This window comes from Elephantulus edwardii, unplaced genomic scaffold (genome assembly GCF_000299155.1).
Source record: "Elephantulus edwardii isolate Elephantulus edwardi_28Jun2011 unplaced genomic scaffold, EleEdw1.0 scaffold00012, whole genome shotgun sequence".
Lineage (NCBI taxonomy): Eukaryota > Metazoa > Chordata > Mammalia > Macroscelidea > Macroscelididae > Elephantulus > Elephantulus edwardii.
The window spans coordinates 18757901-18776976 of NW_006399762.1; the positions used below are offsets into that span (position 1 = coordinate 18757901).

General features: G+C 38.4%; 1 protein-coding gene and 1 pseudogene across 1 annotated transcript in view; both read left to right on the top strand.

Moving 5' to 3' along the window:
• LOC102843329 (chromosome unknown open reading frame, human C4orf21) overlaps window positions 1-19076 on the top strand; it is a 131229-nt gene that overhangs the window by 69255 nt on the left and 42898 nt on the right. Inside the window, exons 9-12 of the mRNA XM_006881145.1 lie at window positions 1125-1278; window positions 13242-13894; window positions 15257-15395; window positions 17023-17207. Coding sequence (XP_006881207.1) covers window positions 1125-1278; window positions 13242-13894; window positions 15257-15395; window positions 17023-17207 — 1131 coding nt within the window. The remainder of the gene's footprint in view (window positions 1-1124; window positions 1279-13241; window positions 13895-15256; window positions 15396-17022; window positions 17208-19076) is intronic.
• LOC102854863 lies at window positions 6130-6805 on the top strand (annotated as a pseudogene).

The following is a 19076-nucleotide window of genomic DNA, read 5'->3' on the forward strand; positions in this document are numbered from 1 at the left end:
ACATCATGCTTGGGAGGGTAGAGGGACAGCGCAGGAGGGGAAGACCCTCTATGAGATGGATTGATTCGGTGACTGGGGTAATCGGGATGGGTGTATCAGAGGCGGTGCGGTTGGCGCAGGGTAGAGCAGGGTTTAGAGCTGTTGTGCATAGGGTCGCTATGAGTCGGAAACGAGTCGATGGCACATAACAACAACACATTACTTTAGTGGTGAAACAGAAGAATTTATTAACAGTAAGAACAAAATGTGGATGACAACCATTAACTTTTGTTCTTTGAAATTATTTTTATTACTGCAATATGACATGAAATGAGAGGCATACAGAATATAAATGAAGACATAAAATAAGTATCAATTCAAAATTAGTAAAGTTCAAGTAGAAGAGACTAAAGATACTGTGTGGGGGGAGGAATTATTTCCTAAACCAAGTAGAAAATACAATAGAAAAGGAGTACCAGAAATAATAAACAATAATACACGATGCCATGCTATAATATTAATAGACTTGTACAGAACATACATGAAATCAATAGACTGAAATTTTGCTCAGATATATAAATGCATGAGTAAATGGCTATTCAACAAAATTTTTTACTCCCTTCTGAATATTAGTAACTTGTAGAAATATCTTAAGACTAAGATGAGCATAACATCACCCTTGAGCTAACTCTGGTAGCTAATAGCAAAAACAGAAGGGGAGGAGAGATGTAATCAAGACAAGAGGCAAAGTTAATTGCTGTGTAGAAAAGGCTGTAAAAATGCACAGAATTACAGGTGGAATCAAGTTTAGAGTGTTAAGGAAGGTGGCTTTACCACACTCTTGCTGTGGTAAAGGAATCAACACTTGAAAATACTGAGGTGAAGAAGAGTTAGCTTGATTTGAGGAAATGGGAAAAGGCCAAGGTGACTGCCTTGTACTGAGTGAAAGAGAAAGTCAATTTTTTTCTGTCCTTGGAAGACATATTTGCCCCTATATCTCTACACAGTGTGTTGGAAATAATAATTTTTATAGCATAGATGACTAGAATTCTTGCAAACTCTATGGGAAAAAAATTCAAGAAAACATCAGTTTGCAACTTTATTTCTTTTGATTCCCCTTTAAGAAGTAATTTCTTCTTGGATAGGTAATTTCATCACTGCAAAACATCTCTACGTTGAGTCCTGTTTCTACTTTTCCTTTGACTTCAAGAGATGAAAACTTCATACCAGAATTCTCTGAGGAGCCCATGAAAGCAAGAACTTTATCTGGTGATCTTCACTTTCTCAACTGGGAGGATAGTTATTACTATATTATTCTATTATCTGTCTCTACATATGGAGTTCAATTTTTTGAGAGACTATTACTGAAATAATATTTTGGAACCAGATTCAGTGTCAATCCCTCAAAAACCGTTGCAAATTCTTTCTGCTTTCTGATTTCTTTTATTACAGATAGATAGCTATTACAGGTACCATTGTCCTTAATAAAAAAAAAATTACTGATTCTCTAAAGTTGCAGGCCAGTAGCTATAGGTCTATATTAACCTTTGGCCATCCTTTATGTATTAAAACTGTGCTCCATAGGACCTTCAGTATCATAAAATTCAGAAGTAGGTTGGCAGGTCTTTCTCCCAACCTGCCATTGAGTGAACTTGAATCTCCAGTCTTCTGCTAGCAGCTGAATGTCTTACCCATTTCTGCCAACAAAATGTTTCCAGCTCTCTGTTACTGTGTGCCGTCAAGTTGGAAATGACCCATAGCTTACCTTCTGGTAGGTTTTCAGAGGTTAAATTGCATGGACGGCGATTGCACATCTCCCGTGGAGCAGCTGGTGGATTCAAACCACATGCCTTGAGATTGCAGCACAATTCTTGCCACTTTAGTTCTCTCTAATATCCTTCTCAACATTTATCATCATAAACCTCTGAAAGTATCTTTTACCGTTGTCCGTATTTCTCACAGCTGTATCTCCAGAGCTTTCTCTCTTCCAGGGAGAGGGAATCAATGACTCATACATGCCATTGGCTAAATATACATAACCTCTTTGTTTCCTTTTTTCTTGCTTTTATGAATCCTAAGACTGTTAGGAAACTATTAAAATTCTCTCACCACTATAGCTACTCTCAGCCTTATGGGTTTACTTACAATTTCGCTCTTCTGTAAAGTCATTTGTTGCTTTAATAAGTATAAATTATTCTATAGTATGACTCCTGCAGTGGTCAAGAAATCAGATTACGTTGTGGGCCAATCTGCTGTGTTGTTGTTGTTGTTATGTGCCGTCAAATTGTTTGCGACTCATAGCGACCCTCTGTACAACAGCCCTAAACCCTGCTCTATCCTGTGCCAATCGCACTGCCTCTGACACACCCATCCCGATTACCCCAGTCACTGAATCAATCCATCTCATAGAGGGTCTTCCCCTCTTGCGACGTCCCTCCACCCTCCCAAGCATGATGTCCATCCCCAAGGACCTGTCCCTCCTTGCAGCATGCCCAAAGTATGTCAGACGAAGCCCCAGAATCCTTGCCTCCAAGGAGTAGCTTGGTTTAACCCTCTCTAGGGTGAATCTGTTTGTTTTCTTGGCAGTCCATGGTACATTCAATACTATTCTCCAGCATCACAGCTCAAAGGCATCAATTCTTCTGTCCTCTCTAGTCGTTATCCAACTCTCTGATGCATAACAAGTGATTGCAAAGGCCATGGCCTCTATCAGGCACACTTAGTCTCCAGAGAGACACTGTTGCTCTTGAGTACTTTAGAGAGGTCCCAAACAGCAGACTTTCCCATCGCAAAATGTTTTTGATTTCCTGGCTGCTGGTGCCAAGAGTGTTGACCATGGAGCCAAGCAAACTGAAGCTGTGAACAGTCTCAATCTCTTTGCCATCCATCCTGAGGTAAAAGATCTATTTAAAAGTGCTAACGAGCAAGAATCTTTTTTATCTTTTTTTTAAAGTTGTGATTTGAGTAAAAATTTTAAAAGTTAATTTTTTTAAATCAATCATCCATGCACATTTTGTTCCATACCATTAATTACAGTACCCACAGTGTCTGATCATGCATTCAGTGCATATTATCCTTCCCTTTACCCATCTTAATGTTTATTATCTGTGAATTATTTTTTCTTCTTTTCTCTCTCTGATAACCGTATTACAATGATTCTCTGGTAGAGTGAGATGATATCTCATTGTTTTGATTTGTAGCTCTCTGATATCAATAGCTTAGAGCTATTGGATTGGAGGAAGATTCATCAACAACCTACCTTCTCCAGATAACACAACCTTACTTACTGAAACTTTCTGAAGCACTTGCTGCAAGAAGGTCAGGGACTGTAGTCTTCAATATGGATTGAAGTGCAACATCAAGAAAACCAAGATTCTCACCACTAGGCCAATTGGCAGCACCATGATAGATGGAGAAGAGACTGAGGTTGTTAACAATTACAGCTTGCTCGGCTCCACAATCAACACATTTGGCACCAGCAGTCAGGAAATCTAAAGATGAATTGCATTGGGAAAATCTGCTGTCAGGGACCTCTCCAGAGTGCTGAAAAGCAACAGTGTCAGTTTAGAGATTAAGGTGCACCTAATCCAGGCCATGGTCTTTGCAATTACTTACTATGCTTCAGAGAGCTGGACAATGATGAAGGATGACTGACAGAAGAAAAATTGATACCTTCAGATTGTGGTGCTGGAGAAAAGTCTTGAACATATGGACAGCCTTGAAAACAAATAGGTCTGTCTTGGAGAGGATGAAACCAGGTTTCTCCTTGGAAGCTAAGATTTTGAAGTTCTGTCTCACATACTTTGGGCAATGAGAGGAGAGACCTGTCCTTGGATAAGGACATCATGCTTGGAAGGGTTGATGGACAGTGCAGAAGAGGAAGACCTGTGATGAGATGGATTAATACAATAACTGGGGCAGTGGGGTTGGTGTGTCATGCATTAGTGAGACTGGCTCAGGACAGGGCAGGGTTCAGAGCTGCTGTACATAGGGTCACTTTGGGTCACAGGCGACTCAACAGCACATAACAACCACAACATGTCCTGATGTTTTTCTTTTGGAGACTACTTGGTTTTGGGTTCTTTAAAAACCTTGAATGTGGATCTCCTCATGGTTCATGATAAGTAGGAAGTTTTCTTCTAGTACCTCTTTCACAGTTTTCTCAGTTCTTTCCTTGCCCCTCTTGTGTTCTAGAATTCCCATCCTAAGTATTTTATTCCTTTTGATGTTCTACCACATTATTCTAATGCTTTCTCAATTTTCCTATATCTCCTTTTCTGTTTTTGCTTCTAGTACGTTCCCATTCAGGTTCTTGTCTTCCAGCTCACTGACATTGTTCCATCTCTTCTGTTCTGCTTTGTGTCCCTCCAGCATGTTGAAACCTTCTGCCATTTTGGTCTTGACATTTCAGTTGCATTTTCATGCATTTCTGTTAATTTCCAATACTGTATTGGTTGTGCCCTCTCTTGTGATGATTTTTTAAATTCTTGTACTTCCTTATGTATGGTTTCAATTCTTTCTTCCATCTTTTTAAATTTCTTCAGTAGTTGTTCATTTTCTTCTTCGTTGATGTATTTCTTCTGGCTCCCTGTCATTTGTACCTTCTTCCGTAACTGTTCATATAACTTTACCTCAATATACTTCTTCTGAATTTCCGTCTCTGGGATATTCATTGGCTCTGCAATATATTCTGCTTTTTAAGGAGAAGACTTGTTTTGCTTTTCCATGATGTTTGAGGCTGCCTGCTGCTTTCTTGACATTATGTGAAGCTTTTCTTAGTAGTTTTTAGGCCATATCTGTTGTGTCTGTCTAGGTTGTTGTTAGTTCTTTTTATTTATGAAGTTATTGATGATATGCAGACTTAAACTATTCCCTTTATGGAAGAGGGCAACTTGCTCTATCAACCAGAAGCCCTTTCTGGTCTTGTGCAATAGGAAAGTGCACCTTTCCTAAAACCCTTCAAATTCTCTCTGGTCTGTGCCCAGCCCTGAGTGAATCTTATCATCTGCAGCCCACCTCTCCTAACATTTATTGTTGTCCTAAATGGTCAGCAGTACAACCAGCTTTCCCAACTGGTGCAGTTTCTTTCCAGGGGTAGCACAGGCAGCTACCTCCAGCACCTCAGTATGTCCTCTGTAGTAACACACAACCTGGGGGTATCTCTCACCTGAGTGCGTCTGCCTTCCCTAAAGTCTGTTATTGTCTTTGGTGTTCAAGCAGCATGGCCTGTGCCCAATTCCTCAACTGATGTAATTTCTCTTCAGGAAGGTGCTAGCTGCTCCCTCCCCAAGCCCTCTGTAGTCACATGCAGCCTGATGGAATCCCTCACATGAAGTCAGCCTGGCTCTCCTAAAATCTATTATTGTCCTTGGTGGTCGATGGCAATGAATCTCTGACATGAATTCAGCCTGGCACTCCTAAAATCTATTATTGTCCTTGGTGGTCGATGGCAAGGCCTGTGCCCAGCTTCCCCAGCTGATGCAGTTTCTCTTCAGAGAAGCAGTGGCAGCTCCCTTCTGCACCCTCTATTATTCATCCACAGCCTTGGGGGAGTTTCTTACCTCAGTTCTGCTTGCCTCCCATAAGGTCTGTTATTTTTCCTGGTGGTTGGTGGCAAGACCTGTGACCAGCTTCCCCAAATGAAGCATTTTCTCTTCAGGGAGGCATTGTCAGCTCCTTTCTTTAGGTTTTTAATATGGTATGAGGCATGACTCTTGTTTCAGTTTTCTGCTAATAGATAACCAGTTTTGCCCTCATAATTTGTTAAAGCAACTTGTCCTTTCTGCATTTAATGGGTTTCATCTTTGTCAAAGAACAGTTAGCCTTAGGTGGATTGATTTACTTTGGGATTCTCAATCCTGTTCCATTGGGTCTGTCACTATACCAGTACCATGCTGTTTTGGTTACTGTGGCTATGTAGTAGATTTCAAGATCAGGAAGAATTTTAAGGTCTACTTTGTTATTCTGCTTCAGTAGTGTTTAGTTATCTGGATTTCTTTCATTCCTTTCCACGTGAAACTGGATTGCTTTTCCATCTCTTTGAAGTATGATGAAGGGATCTGAATTGGGATTGCGTTATACCTGTTTGCAGATACTTGATTTTCACTTTTGGGAAATAAGAATGTAGCATCAGACTGTCATCCAGCTGCCATGAAGGCCAAGGTATAGCAGGTTACCTGGGCCAGCATCACAGTTGGTGGAGAGAAGGTCAGCACCATTGAAAAGGGCCTCTGGAAGGAAGGAAGGAAGGAAGGAAGGAAGGAAGGAAAAAAAGGGCCTCTGTGTGTTGCTGAGCATTTCTCCGCAAGATACATAGAAAGAGTTGGAGCACATGGTCCGAAAGATTTTAAACCTTCATGTGTTTGAGGATGAAAATGGGAAGCACTGTTGAAGCATGTGATGAACAAATAGTATGAGGTGCTGTGTGTCAGCCAGTTCACCCTCTAGTGCATCCTCAAGGGGAACAAGTCTGACTTCCAACTGGCCATGCCCGCAGAACATGCCAAGGGTTTCTGTAATAAATTTTTGGAGCATATATGGAAGGCTAACATGCCAGACCTCATCAAAGATGGCAAGTTTGGTGCCTATATGCAAGTTTACATTTAGAACTATGGGCCTGTGGCCACAGAACTAGAGTCTCCAGCTGCCAGCACCACCACCTCTGACCCAAAGCAGCTGTCAAAGCTGGAAAAGCAGCAACAATGGAAAGAGGATCAGAGCCAAGGGACCTTCTGAATCAAGCAAAGATAAAATCGTTCCTTTGAAAGAAGACCACATTGCCAGCGTCAGGACAGAAGGGGAAGTGTCATCAGAGCGGGAGTTGTAGAAAGCAGAGGAAACGGGAACTTGGTACATGATCATCGGCAGAAAAAGTAGCATATCATTAGATCCTGAAAAATTTGTGAAAGATTTTCAGCACCTGCACTGTTTGAAGGATTTGGAACTGAACCATGTCAAGAAAAATTGAAATAAGAAAGTGGGAACCTGAGTAATTCTTCACCAGAGTAGCCAAAAGAACATTAACATTTTCTTGGTTATCACTCCCCAGGAAAAGTAGCAGGCCCTGATAGTCTGAGGAATGTACCTACAGCATTTCTCCCACCTTCAGAAATTACATAGCAGGGCACACACATGCTTCCTCAAAGAGGGCTTACCTTTCAGATAAGTTTGTCCAACATCATTTACCTCTGAAGAAACCTTTCACACTGTGTGATATATTTCCACATGCCTATGATGGATCTCAGATGTTCATGCTATCTCTGTTCTTTGCAACATTGGTTCATAAGCTAAGGCCAGTGTGAAAGTGTAAAAGGAACAATCATTATTGATATTGGAAGCAGGAGTGGCATCCACTTTCTAAACAACATGCCTCTGGAAAGTCTATGAACTTTGATAAATGTCAATAGTTGTAGAGGGGCTTCAGGCCTTTTATTCACAGGGTCACTATGAGTTGTGCTCAATTCAAAGGTAATCAACAACAACATCATTGGTAATACATTGAGTGAGATCTCTGCATCTTTTAAGTTGTGTTCTCTTTTTTAGAAAAATTATCCCAAACTTCAGAAATTGTTGTGGGTTGTTGTTTTTTTTTTGTGTGTTCTCTTTTTTAGAAAAATTATCCCAAACTTCAGAAATTGTTGTGGGTTGTTGTTTTCTTTTTTTTGTGTGTTCTCTTTTTTAGAAAAATTATCCCAAACTTCAGAAATTGTTGTGGGTTTTTTTTGTTTGTTTTATTTAACAAGTCCTGCTGTTTTAGAGCTCATGTTTGGAGTTTCTCTGATAGCTACACTTTTTTTTAAAGAATTCTCTTGAAAAAGGCCTTCTCTAAGCAGTCTCTGATTGCGTGATGACAGCCTAACTATTATAATTTACAGTTGGTGACATTTTACTTGGAAATGAGACTAGATGAGAATGAAATTCCGTTTCAGAATGGCCTGATGATTAAGACCAAATATAGCTGGTACAACTGGTTTATTCACCTTTGAAAAGTGGGAGAAAGATTCCTGAAAACAAACTTGTTGCCGTCCAATCTTCTTTGGCTTCTAGCAACCCAATAAGATAAAATCGAATCATCCCATCAGTTTTCCAAAGCTTTAATCTTTACAGAAGCAAACTGCCAAGTATTTGTCCCATGGAGTGGCTGATGGGTTTGAACTGCCAGTCTTTTAGTTAATAATGGTGTGCTTTAACCAGAGTGCCACTAGGACTCCTAAGATAAAGGATAAACTATAAGTTTCCTTTATCCAGGAACATTGGGGTTAACTGTACATATAAACCAATATTTCCACACTTAATTAAGAACCAGATTTCATTAGGGGGTGGGAAGAATGTGACATCAAGATTAGAGGAAGACATAGCAACAACCTTGCTTGCCAAAATTGAAGAGTACTTGAAGCAGTTTCTGCAGAAAATCTAAGACTATGCTGCCTTAAATATGAATTATATGTCAATATTAAGAAATAAAAAAAAAAAAGAAAAAATCCCTATCTCTGAACCAGTAGGCAACATCTTGATAGATGAAGAAAATATTAGAGTTAACAGTGATTTCATCTCACTAGGGTCCACAATCACCGCTATTGGTAACACAGTCAAGAAATAAAAAGATGTGTTGGTTTGGGGAAATTTACTGTCAAAGACCTTCCCAAAGTGCTAATGAGCAACACTGTCAATTTAAGGACTATGAGCAAGCCGTGGTCTTTTAAATTACTGTCTATGCATGTGAATCATGAAACAACATATGATCAAGAGGTAGTGATGATGAAGGAGGAAGTTCAAGCTGCTCTGAAAGAACTGTAAAACAACAAGGCCCCAGGAATTGACAGCACACCAATTGGCATATTTCAACAAACAGGTGCTGACCTGTGCACACTCACCAGGTTGTACCAAGAAATCTGGGGGACAGCTGCCTGGCCAACTTACTGGAAGAGATCCCTATTTATTCCCATTCCAAAAAAAAGGTGATCTAAGAGAGTATGGATATTATTGAACAATATCATTAATATCCCTTGCAAGCAAAATCTTGTTGAAGATAATCCAAAAATGACCGTAACATTGACAGAGCACTACCAGAAGTACAAGCTGGATTTAGAAGAGGCTGTGTCTTTAGGGACGTCATAGCCAGTGTTTGAAGGATCTTGAGCAAAAGCAGAGGGTACCAGAGGAATGTCTCTCTGTGTTTCATTGACTATGCAAATGTGTTTGACTTGTGTGGATTACAACAAGATATGGCTAACTTTGAGAAAAATGGTATTTCCAGAACACTTGATTGTACTTATGAAAAGCCTATACTTAGACCAAGAGGCAGGCATCAGGACAGAGCAAGGAAACATTGCATGGTTCTAAATCAGGAAAGGTGTATGTCATGAACGCATCCTATCTCCATGCCTTTCAATCTATATGCCAAATAGATCATTTAGGAGGCTGGACTTTATGAGGAGGAATATGGCATCAGGATCAGAGAAAAACACATCAACAGTCTGCATTATGGAGATGACACAGCCTTCCTTGCTGAAATTGAGGAAGACCTAAGGCATTTGCTGCAGAAGCAGATTTGCTGCCACCTTTAATATGTATTGAAGCTCAACATCAAGAAAACAAAGATTCTCACTACTGGTAACCATTGGCAACATCATAGTAGATGAAGAAGAGATTGAGATTGTTAACATCTTCAGCTTGCTTGGCTCCACAATAAGTATTCTTAGTACCAGCAGTGAGGAAATCAAAAGACAAATTACACTGAGAAAATCTGCTGTCAGGACTTCTCCAGAGTACTGAAGAGCAATGATGTCATTCTAGAGACTACGGTGTGCCTGACCCAAGCCATAGTCTTCACAATTACTTGCTATGTGTCAGAGAGCTGGACAATGAATAAGAATGATAGAAGAATAGATGCCTTTGAGTTATGGTGCTGGAGAAGAGTCTTGAACATAACCGTGGACTGCCAGGGGAGCAAATAGTTTTGTCATGGAGAAAGTGAAAACGGGCTGCTCTTTGAAGACAAGGATTTTGAAGCTCCATCTCATATACTATTAACATGTTGCCAGGAGGGACTACTCGCTGGAGAAGGATATCATGCTTGGAAGGGCACAAGGGAGGAAGAGCCTAGATGAGATAGATTGACTTAGTGGGGTAATGGAGGTAGGTGTGTCTGAAATAATAAAATTGGCTCAAGATAGAGCAGGACTCAGAGCTGATGTACATAGGATCACTGTGTGTCGCAAGTGACTCTGTGGACATAACAACATACATGGACAGTGAATACAGAAGAATCATCAATGCCTTTGAGTTTTGATGTTGAAGAAGAGTACTAAATATCCCCTGGACTGCTGAAAGAATAAACAAGTCTATCTTGGAATAGATACAACCAGCGTGCCCCTTAGAGACAGGAAGATCTTAATTGGGTATGTTGTCATAAGGGGCCAATCCCTGGAAAAAGATACAATGCTGGGGAAGAGAGGATCAGAGAAAAAGAGGAAGACCTTAAGATAAATGGATACAATTAGTGTAGCCATGGACTGAAGCATATAAGAGATTGTGATTATAGAGCAGGATAGACAAAGTTCAGGGCTATGTTCAAAGGGTTGCTATGAGTCATAGTCAACTTGATAGAACTTAAAACAGCAACTCTCCATGGACAGGCTGTATTCTATTTATGTAGGTTTCTTTTTGTTTCTTACAGAAATATTTTGTAATTTTCTTTGTGTAAGTCATTTGTTTCTGGTTAGATTTATTACTGTATATTTCATCTTTTGGGTGGCTGTTTTAAATGGTGTAGTTTTCCTTATTTACTCTTCCATGTTCTGTTTCTTAGTGTAGAAGAATCAAACCAATTTTTATTTATTTGTCTTGTACCCTTCCACTTTGCTGAATTGGTCAATAATTTTCATGCTGAGTCTTTGGGATTTTCTATGTATAGGATCATATCATCTGCAAATAGAGATAGTTTTACTTCCTCTTTGCCGTTTTGGATGCTTTTTGTTTCCTTTTCTTGCCTTCTTGCCCTGGTAAGGCCTTCTAATACAATATTCAAAATTGAAATAGAAGGCATCCTTCTTTAGTACCTGTTTACAAGGAGAATGCCTGTCATCTCCTCTGTTGAGGGTACGGAATTTTTATTACTGTAAAAGACTGTTGTGTTTCATCTCTTATGAATGTCTAATAAACCTCAGTGTCTTTCGTTTAAAGACAAAAAGACTGAGGCACCTGACCAAATTAATTGTATTTTTAATTGTTTCTTTTTATTGTCAAAATTAATATGACAATCAAAGAACTGATGTCTTTGAATTGTGGTCTTTGTGAACAGTATTGATTATACTGTGGGTGACCAAAAGAACAAATCTTTTCCTAAGAGGCAAAGATGATAAGGCTTTGTCTCACATATTTTGGATGTATTATCAGAAGGGGTCAGTCCCTGACAAAAAACATCATACTTGGAAAAGTAGAAGATCAGAAATGGAAAGACCATCAGTGAGATGGTTTGACACAGTCATTGCAAGGAGGAATTTATTAAGCACATTGAAGATTATGAGGACAGCAGGATTTGTTCTGTGATATTGTATCTAGGGTCACTATGAGATAAAGACTATGGCACTCAACAGATACATAGCCGTAAGTCCTTGTTTCAGAAAGGATCTGACTTTAGTATATGTTTCCTTCAATGCCTTATATTTACAGAGAGTTTTAAGTGTGAAAAGTACTTTTCATCTTAGTTGTCTTATTTCATTCTCACTTATCTCTATGAAGTATATCACTCACTCATTGCCTTTATATTCGAAGAACCAACTCATAGCTGACCCAGTGGCAAGTTTTCAGAGGCTGTAAAGTGCATGAGAGAAGATTGCACATCTTTCTTTCTTGGAAATACTAAGTATACAAGTTAACTGTTATTAATCTCATTCTATAGATAATATAACAAACCTAAACAAGTCATTTGACTTGCCTAAAGTCACATAAGGAACTAAAGGGGGAGTAAGAATAAAAACTCCATATTTATTTTTCCATCACACAAGTTTTCTCACTTTCTTACAGAAACTATAGTAGTGAAATTCTATACAACTTTTAAGTGGATTTTGTTTTGTAATCACATTTTGGGAGCCCTGGGGGCCCATTATTAAGAAGCTGGGCGCTGCAATTCCAAAGGCGTGTGGTTCGAGAGCTGCTCTATGGGAGAAGGATGGGCAGCCTCCTCCCATGTGCTTAACTGCCTCTGAAAACCTGCCAGAGGGTCAGCTATAGATTGGTTCTGACTCTAAGGTACATGACAACAACAACTCTGTTACTAAAGTTCTTGTCAGGAGAAATAAAAAAGCTAAAATCTCTTTCCCTTCAAAATCAATACATTAATTAGTAAGTACTAAAATACATAAAGGAAGTTACCAATATAGTCATATAAATAGAACATGCACTTCAGTCTCCAGAGTAGAGAGAGAGAAGAAAATACTAGTTCTGGTTCTTGAGCCTGCCAATTTGTAGTAATGGTACCTCTGTTGGTTTTAAGTGTCCTTGAGTTGATCCAACTAAGAGTTAACCTTATGTATAGAAAAACGAAGTATTACCTAGTCCTTCACCACCCTTAAAGTCATTGTTGTACTTGAGATCACTGTTGCAGCTGCTGTGCCAATCATTGAAGGCTTTCCTCTTTTTTTGTTGACCCTCTACTATACAAGATGTTCTTCAGAGACTGGTCCCTTCCTGTAACCTGTGTGATGTTATCCAAAATTTGGGTGAAGGAAATCTTGCCATCCTTGCTTTTTGGGTACTTTTCTGCCAAGACAGATTTGTTCTCCTGACAGCTTATGATATATTCATTGTTCTTCATTAACATCTTAACTCAAAGGTATCAGTTCTTCTAGCTTTCCTCTTTGTTGTCCAGCTTTTGCATCATGAAGTAATTGAGAATATTTGTCAAGTTCACTATTAGTCCTCTCAGCTCTGATAATTTCATCTATAAATTAAGAATGATAAAATCTTGTTTTACTTTAAAGTACTTTGAAAACTTAAATATTACATAAATACAATGAAACAACTGAGAGGGGAAATCCTTAGTTAAGGAGAGGAGTAAAAAATCTTGTTTATCAAACTTGAGAATATTTCAGTGTCTCCAACTTCTGCTTTAAATTTTTTCAATTGATTTGAGATTAAAGCCATTAGATATTTTAGGTGGATACAAATGAAGTGACTCATTACCCCATTTTCTTCCCACTCCTTAACTCTGGGACAAGTTTTGACTTACACATATTCATCGAATCAACATTCTGTTTCAGGGATGAAAAAATCCAGTTCTTTGGAGAAGAAGAAATTTGAAAGGCTTCCATTAGTAAGTAGAACCCGAGTTCCACTCATTACTTTGCCACCTCCTGATGAGCCGACTGACTTGGATTCTTGCTCATATGTGATCAGTTGTGACACACAAGAGTCCTCTGATTCCTCTATCTTCAGCTTGTATGAAGAGCCAGCATTACTGCCTTTTAGCTTTGAGTCTGAGAACCAAAGTGAAACTCTTTGCTTTGAAGATTCTGGAAAAGATACCCAAGAAAGTCTTTCACCTCTCAGTAATCTGTATACCCAAAGCAAATGGCTAAAATATCAGACCACATCACAAGGCAACCTGGCTACTCCAGACAGAGTGGATATGACATTTAGTGACAGCTTCTTTCCTGAGGCTGTTTCTGGGATAAATTTTATTGACTCGAGTGAAAGGCAGAGTGGTGTTACAAATAAAGGATCTTTAGACTGTGTGCATTTGCATTTGATAAAAGGCATGCTCTATCAACAGCAGGATTTTAGCAGTCACGATTCAGTTTCCAGAAAGACAGCTTTCTCTCTGAATTTAGAGCAGATTTCCAGAACTGAAGCCATTCAGAATATGTTAGGAGAGTCTGCCTGCTCTAACTGCCCTGTAACAGGAGATGCACAGGTGAGGATATGTACCAGTGTCTCTTGGTACATTTTTCTAATAATTATTGTCTGATTTCCAACAAAATTATTACCATAATATAGGGGATCAATTTTTACTCTTGGAGAAGATGCCTTCATCTTACCCAGAACTCTAGCTGCAAGTATATAATTTATTTTGTCTTAAAAAACTTTCCTGTTGGTGGCAAACATTCAATAAAATTTAAAATTTAGAAATATCTACTGCAGTGTTTAGCACATAATAACCCAAACCAAATCCACTGCCAATGAGTTGATTCCAATTCACAGCAATTCGATACGGTTCCCAAAGATGGAAACCTGTTTGGAAGCAGGCTACCACAACTTTATCCTGTGAGGATAATAGATTTGAACTGCTAACCTTTCTGTTAACAGCTAAATGCTTAGCCACTGTACCACCAGGGCTCCTTCTAGCATATAATAGGTACTTTCTAAATCATATATTCAGCACCTGTTACCACAACTATTAATACAACTATAATTGTTTTTATTCCTTATCCTCAGCTCAGTTTTGCTGATCAGATGATTTGCCTCTGGTGAAAGAGTCTCTTATGATACTTTGTTGTTGTTGTTAAGTGCCATCGAGTCGCAGGCTACTAATAGCAACCCTATGAAGGAGAGTCCTCAATGCTTGGGTGTCTCTCATCCTCTCTCCAGGTTCATAGGGTTTCCGGAGGCAAGCTATTATGGAAGTGGATGCCACTCCTCCTTCCAAGCTTGTTTTAATCGGCGAGCTCCACTTCACTCTCTGTCTGCATTGGGTAACCAGCCATTTGGGTTATTTTTACTATAAGTATCACTAGAAATAGAGAAACATAATTATCTAGTCACATCAATTTTTTTAAAGCAAAAAAAATTTCAAATTTTTCTAAGGAGGAGACAGAAATAATCTCTTTAGAATGAGATGTCCTATGCATATTCATTCTTGATATACTTTGTTTCTTATTTGGAATGAAAAAAATATTTTCAAGGATGTTAGAAATGAAAACTAAAACTAATATATTTTACTATACATTTCTATAGCAAATAATTTTCTTGTTATAAACTTTTTCTGGAATTGTTATGTTGTTGTTGTTGTTGTTGTTGTTGTTGTTGTTAAGTGCCATCGAGTTGTAGATGACTCATAGTAACCCTGTGAACAAAAGACCTAAACATTTATGTAAGTAACTTTCCAAGTTCATAGTTTCTGAAGGCAAGCTATTTTGAGAGTGGATGCCACTCCTGGCTTCCAAACTTGTTTTAATCAGGGAGCTCCACCAAACACTGTCCACCATAGGTAATCATTATCACATTTGACACATCAGATGCTGGAGTTGTTATAATTACTTGAATTATTTCTTTTCAGGAGATAAATACCTTGGAACTCTCATTCCCAAGTGGGCAAAAAATAAAGTCTGCTTATCTTCCCCAGAGACAAATTCATATACCGGCTGTTTTTCAGTCTCCTGCCCATTATAAGCAGGTTTTTACATCTTGCCTCATAGGTATGACTGTGATATTTTTATTTTGATTGATTACTACTTAATGTAAACTAGTATAGCTGTTAAAAGTGACTTTTCTTATTAAAATTTCCAGTTGAGATATAACTATTTCCTAATGTTTGCTTCATAGTTGTTTTTTTAAAATAAAAATTTTATACTGGTTTACTTACAAAGTTCCTATACATTGTTTTTCACATCAGATCTTACCCATTTCTTTTATCTGCCCTTCCCTCCACCCATCGAATACTGTGACCCTTTGATTACCCTCACCCCAGCCCAGCCCCTCCTTCACCCTATCTGGGCCCACCCTCCCACCTTTGAATCCTGATAAACCTTTTACTAGTTATCTTTCAGTTTCTACAATAATGTTCTTGTACAGTATTTGTTCCATAGTTTTTAAAAAAGAAATTATCTTTTATTGGTTTTCATACAAAAGTCATGTACATTGTGTTTAATAAAACTAATACTCCTTGAACTGTGCCGCTCATTATCCATAATAGGCTTTTGATAATAACTTTTAGGATAATTGTAGATGATAACTGAGTTTTAAAAATGGGAAATGCCAGTATTATCTTTTTAAAGTTACAGAGTTTTTGTTTGATGCTTTTTTCCCTTTTTTTAATAAACTGAATGTGTATTTTAAGTAGAAAATTTTAATTAAGATAAATAATTAGGATTTTGTCTATTTTGGTTTTTATTAGGTAAATTCATAGAATACAACCATCTCCTTTTTCTAGTTCTAAAACATACCTACCTCCTTAGTTTCCTAGAAAATAGTTTCCAGAAATTCTTTTCTCCCAGTTCTGTAAGCTTAAAGTCTAAGACAGAATATTGGCCTTGTTGTTTTCTTCTATAGGATTTGAGAAAGAAACTTTTCCGTGACACTCTCCTAGCTTCTGATGACTACTAGCAATCATTGGCCTTGCTTTGCTGATTACAATGCATTTGCTTCAGTGTCACATAGGTTCTTGCTCCATGTATTTGACTCCCTCTTTCTGTCTCTCCCCTCCTTTTCTAAAATACTTCTTACAAAGAATTGGAACTAGGACCCAACTTATTCTAACTTTGATTTAACTGGTAATATCTTCAAAGAAAACTTTTTCTTCAAAGTCACATTCACAAGTACAGGGATTAGGACTTCAACATATCTTTTTAGGGGTCAATTAAATTAATAAATAATCATTAAACCCAATGCCTTCAAGTCATAGTGACACTATAGCATGGAGTAAAACTGCCCCATAGTATTTCAAGGTCTAATCTTTATGGAATCATAAGTCCAATTCTTTCTCCTATGTAACAGCTGGTATATTTGAACTACAAACCTTTTAGTTAACAGCAAAGAGTCCAACAACTTCGCTAACCAGGAACACATGTATGTTTTAAGAGGGATACAGTTAAATTTATACTCTTCCCTAAACCTATACCCATTAAGCAGTCAGTCCCCATTCCTTCTCTTCTAGTGTTTGCATAGTTGGTTTTGATAATTTATTTTGTTGTATTAGAGTAAAACTTGTGTTTTTAAAATTGAATATAATGTTATAGTTGACTGTGTTAAGAGGCTATTTTCAAGTTAATAACTAAAACTTATACCAGCATGAGATGTTTATATTTCATTTTCATCTTTTTGTAGAACATCTAAATATATTGTTGTTTGTACTGTCACAAAGACTGTACAAAGCTCTTTCAAAAGTTGACATATCATTTTACACATCTTCAAAAGAAGAGAAACAAAAAAATGTGGAAAACAGCGTGCCACTCTGCCATCATCATCAGCCTGCAAAACTTGTCATGGTTAAAAAAGAAGGTCCAAATAAGGTATAATTTTCTCTCCCCTACTTCTGATCCACCAAATACTTGGATTATAAAACTATGGGTTTATTTTGTTTGTTTTCCTCCCTTCTTCCCTGTAATCTTTAGGGTTATAAAGTTTTAACTGCCTCTTACCTCATGACAAATCTAAAAAACTTTTTTTTTAAAAAAAATTTTATTTATTTATTTATTCTTTTTATGTGTGTACCATCAAATTGGATCTGACTGGTACAGGAGGCGATTGTTCCTCCTTCTTCAGCAGAGCATCTGGTGGATTTGAACCGCACACCTCTGGGTTTGCAGTGCAGTTTGCTGCCACTAGGCCACCAGAGCTCACCTAAAAAACTTTTTTAAAAAAACTTTTCTTGTGCTGTAGTTGAAAATTTATACAGCAAAAAGACAAGAATGGACAAATGTATAGAGATTAAAGTTTATTAGTGGTTACTAGGAGTGGGAGGCTGGAAAGGGAGAAATTATTGCTTGTGGAGCGCTGAATTTCTGTTTATACTAGTAGAAAAACTATATTTTATTAAAGCTAATGTGTGGTTCAAAACAAACTGGCTAACTCTGAGAAGAATGGGAATCCCAGAAAACTTGATAGTGCTTATGTGAAACCTATACTTGGACTGGGAGGTAGTTGTCAGAGCAGAACAAGGAAATACTGCATGGTTCAAAATTGGAAAGGTTACACACCAGGAATGTGTCTTATCTCCATACCTTTTCAGTCTGTTTGCAGAATAGATTATCAGGGAGGCTGGCCTATATCAGGAGAAATGGTGGCATCAGGATTGGAAGAAGACTTAGCAACAATCTGCATTATGCAGATAATACAACTTTGCTTGCTGAAACTGAGGAAAACCTGAAGTACTTGCTGTGGAAGATAAATTACAGCCTTAAATATGGAATGACACTCAACATAAAGAAAACAAAGATTCTCACCACTGGGCAGATTGGCAGCATCCTGGCAGATGGTGAGGAGATTGAGATTGTTAACAGCTTCAGTTTGCTTGGCTCTATGATCAATAGTCTTGGTGCTAGCAGCCAGGAAATTAAAAGATGAATTGCATTGGAAAAGTCTACTGTCAGAGACCTCTCCAAAGTACTGAAGAACAACTTTGTCAGTCTGGAGACTAAGCTGTGCCTCATTCAGGCCATGGTCTTTGCAGTTACTTGGTATGCATCAGAAATAAGGACAATGACTAGGAATGATAGAAGTAGAATTGATGCCTTTGAGCTGTGGTGCTGGAGAAGAGTATGGATGGCAAGAAGATCATTGATGGCTAGGAAAACAAACAGTTTCGTCTTGGAGAGGGTGAAACCAGTCTGCTCTTTGGAGGCAAGGATTATGAAGCTTCATCTGACGTACTTTGGACATGTTGCAGGGAGGGACCAATCCGTGGAGAGGGATGTCATGTTTGTTGGTAGAGGGATAGTGCAAGAGAGGAAGACCCTCGATGAGATGGATTGACTCAATGACTGGGGAAATGGAGGTAGGTGTGTCAGAGACAATAAGATTGGCACAGGATAGAGTAGGGTATAAGGCTTTTGTATGTAGGGTTGCTCTGAGTTGCAAGCAACTCGATGGCACATAACAATAACAACAATGATTGCATGTGATCTGATTACATTTGATTAAATGCTTGCTGCAGAGGGTCAAGGACTGCAGCCTTCAGTATGGATTGAGGCTCAATGTCAAGAAAACAAAGATTCTCACCACTGGAACAATTGGCAGCATCAGGATGGATGGTGAAGAGACTGAGATTGTTAACAACTTTAGTCGGCTTGGCTCCGCAGTCAACACTCTTGGCAACAGCAGCCAGGAAATAAAAAAAAAATATTGCCATGGGAAAGTCTGCTGTTAGGGACCTCTCCAAA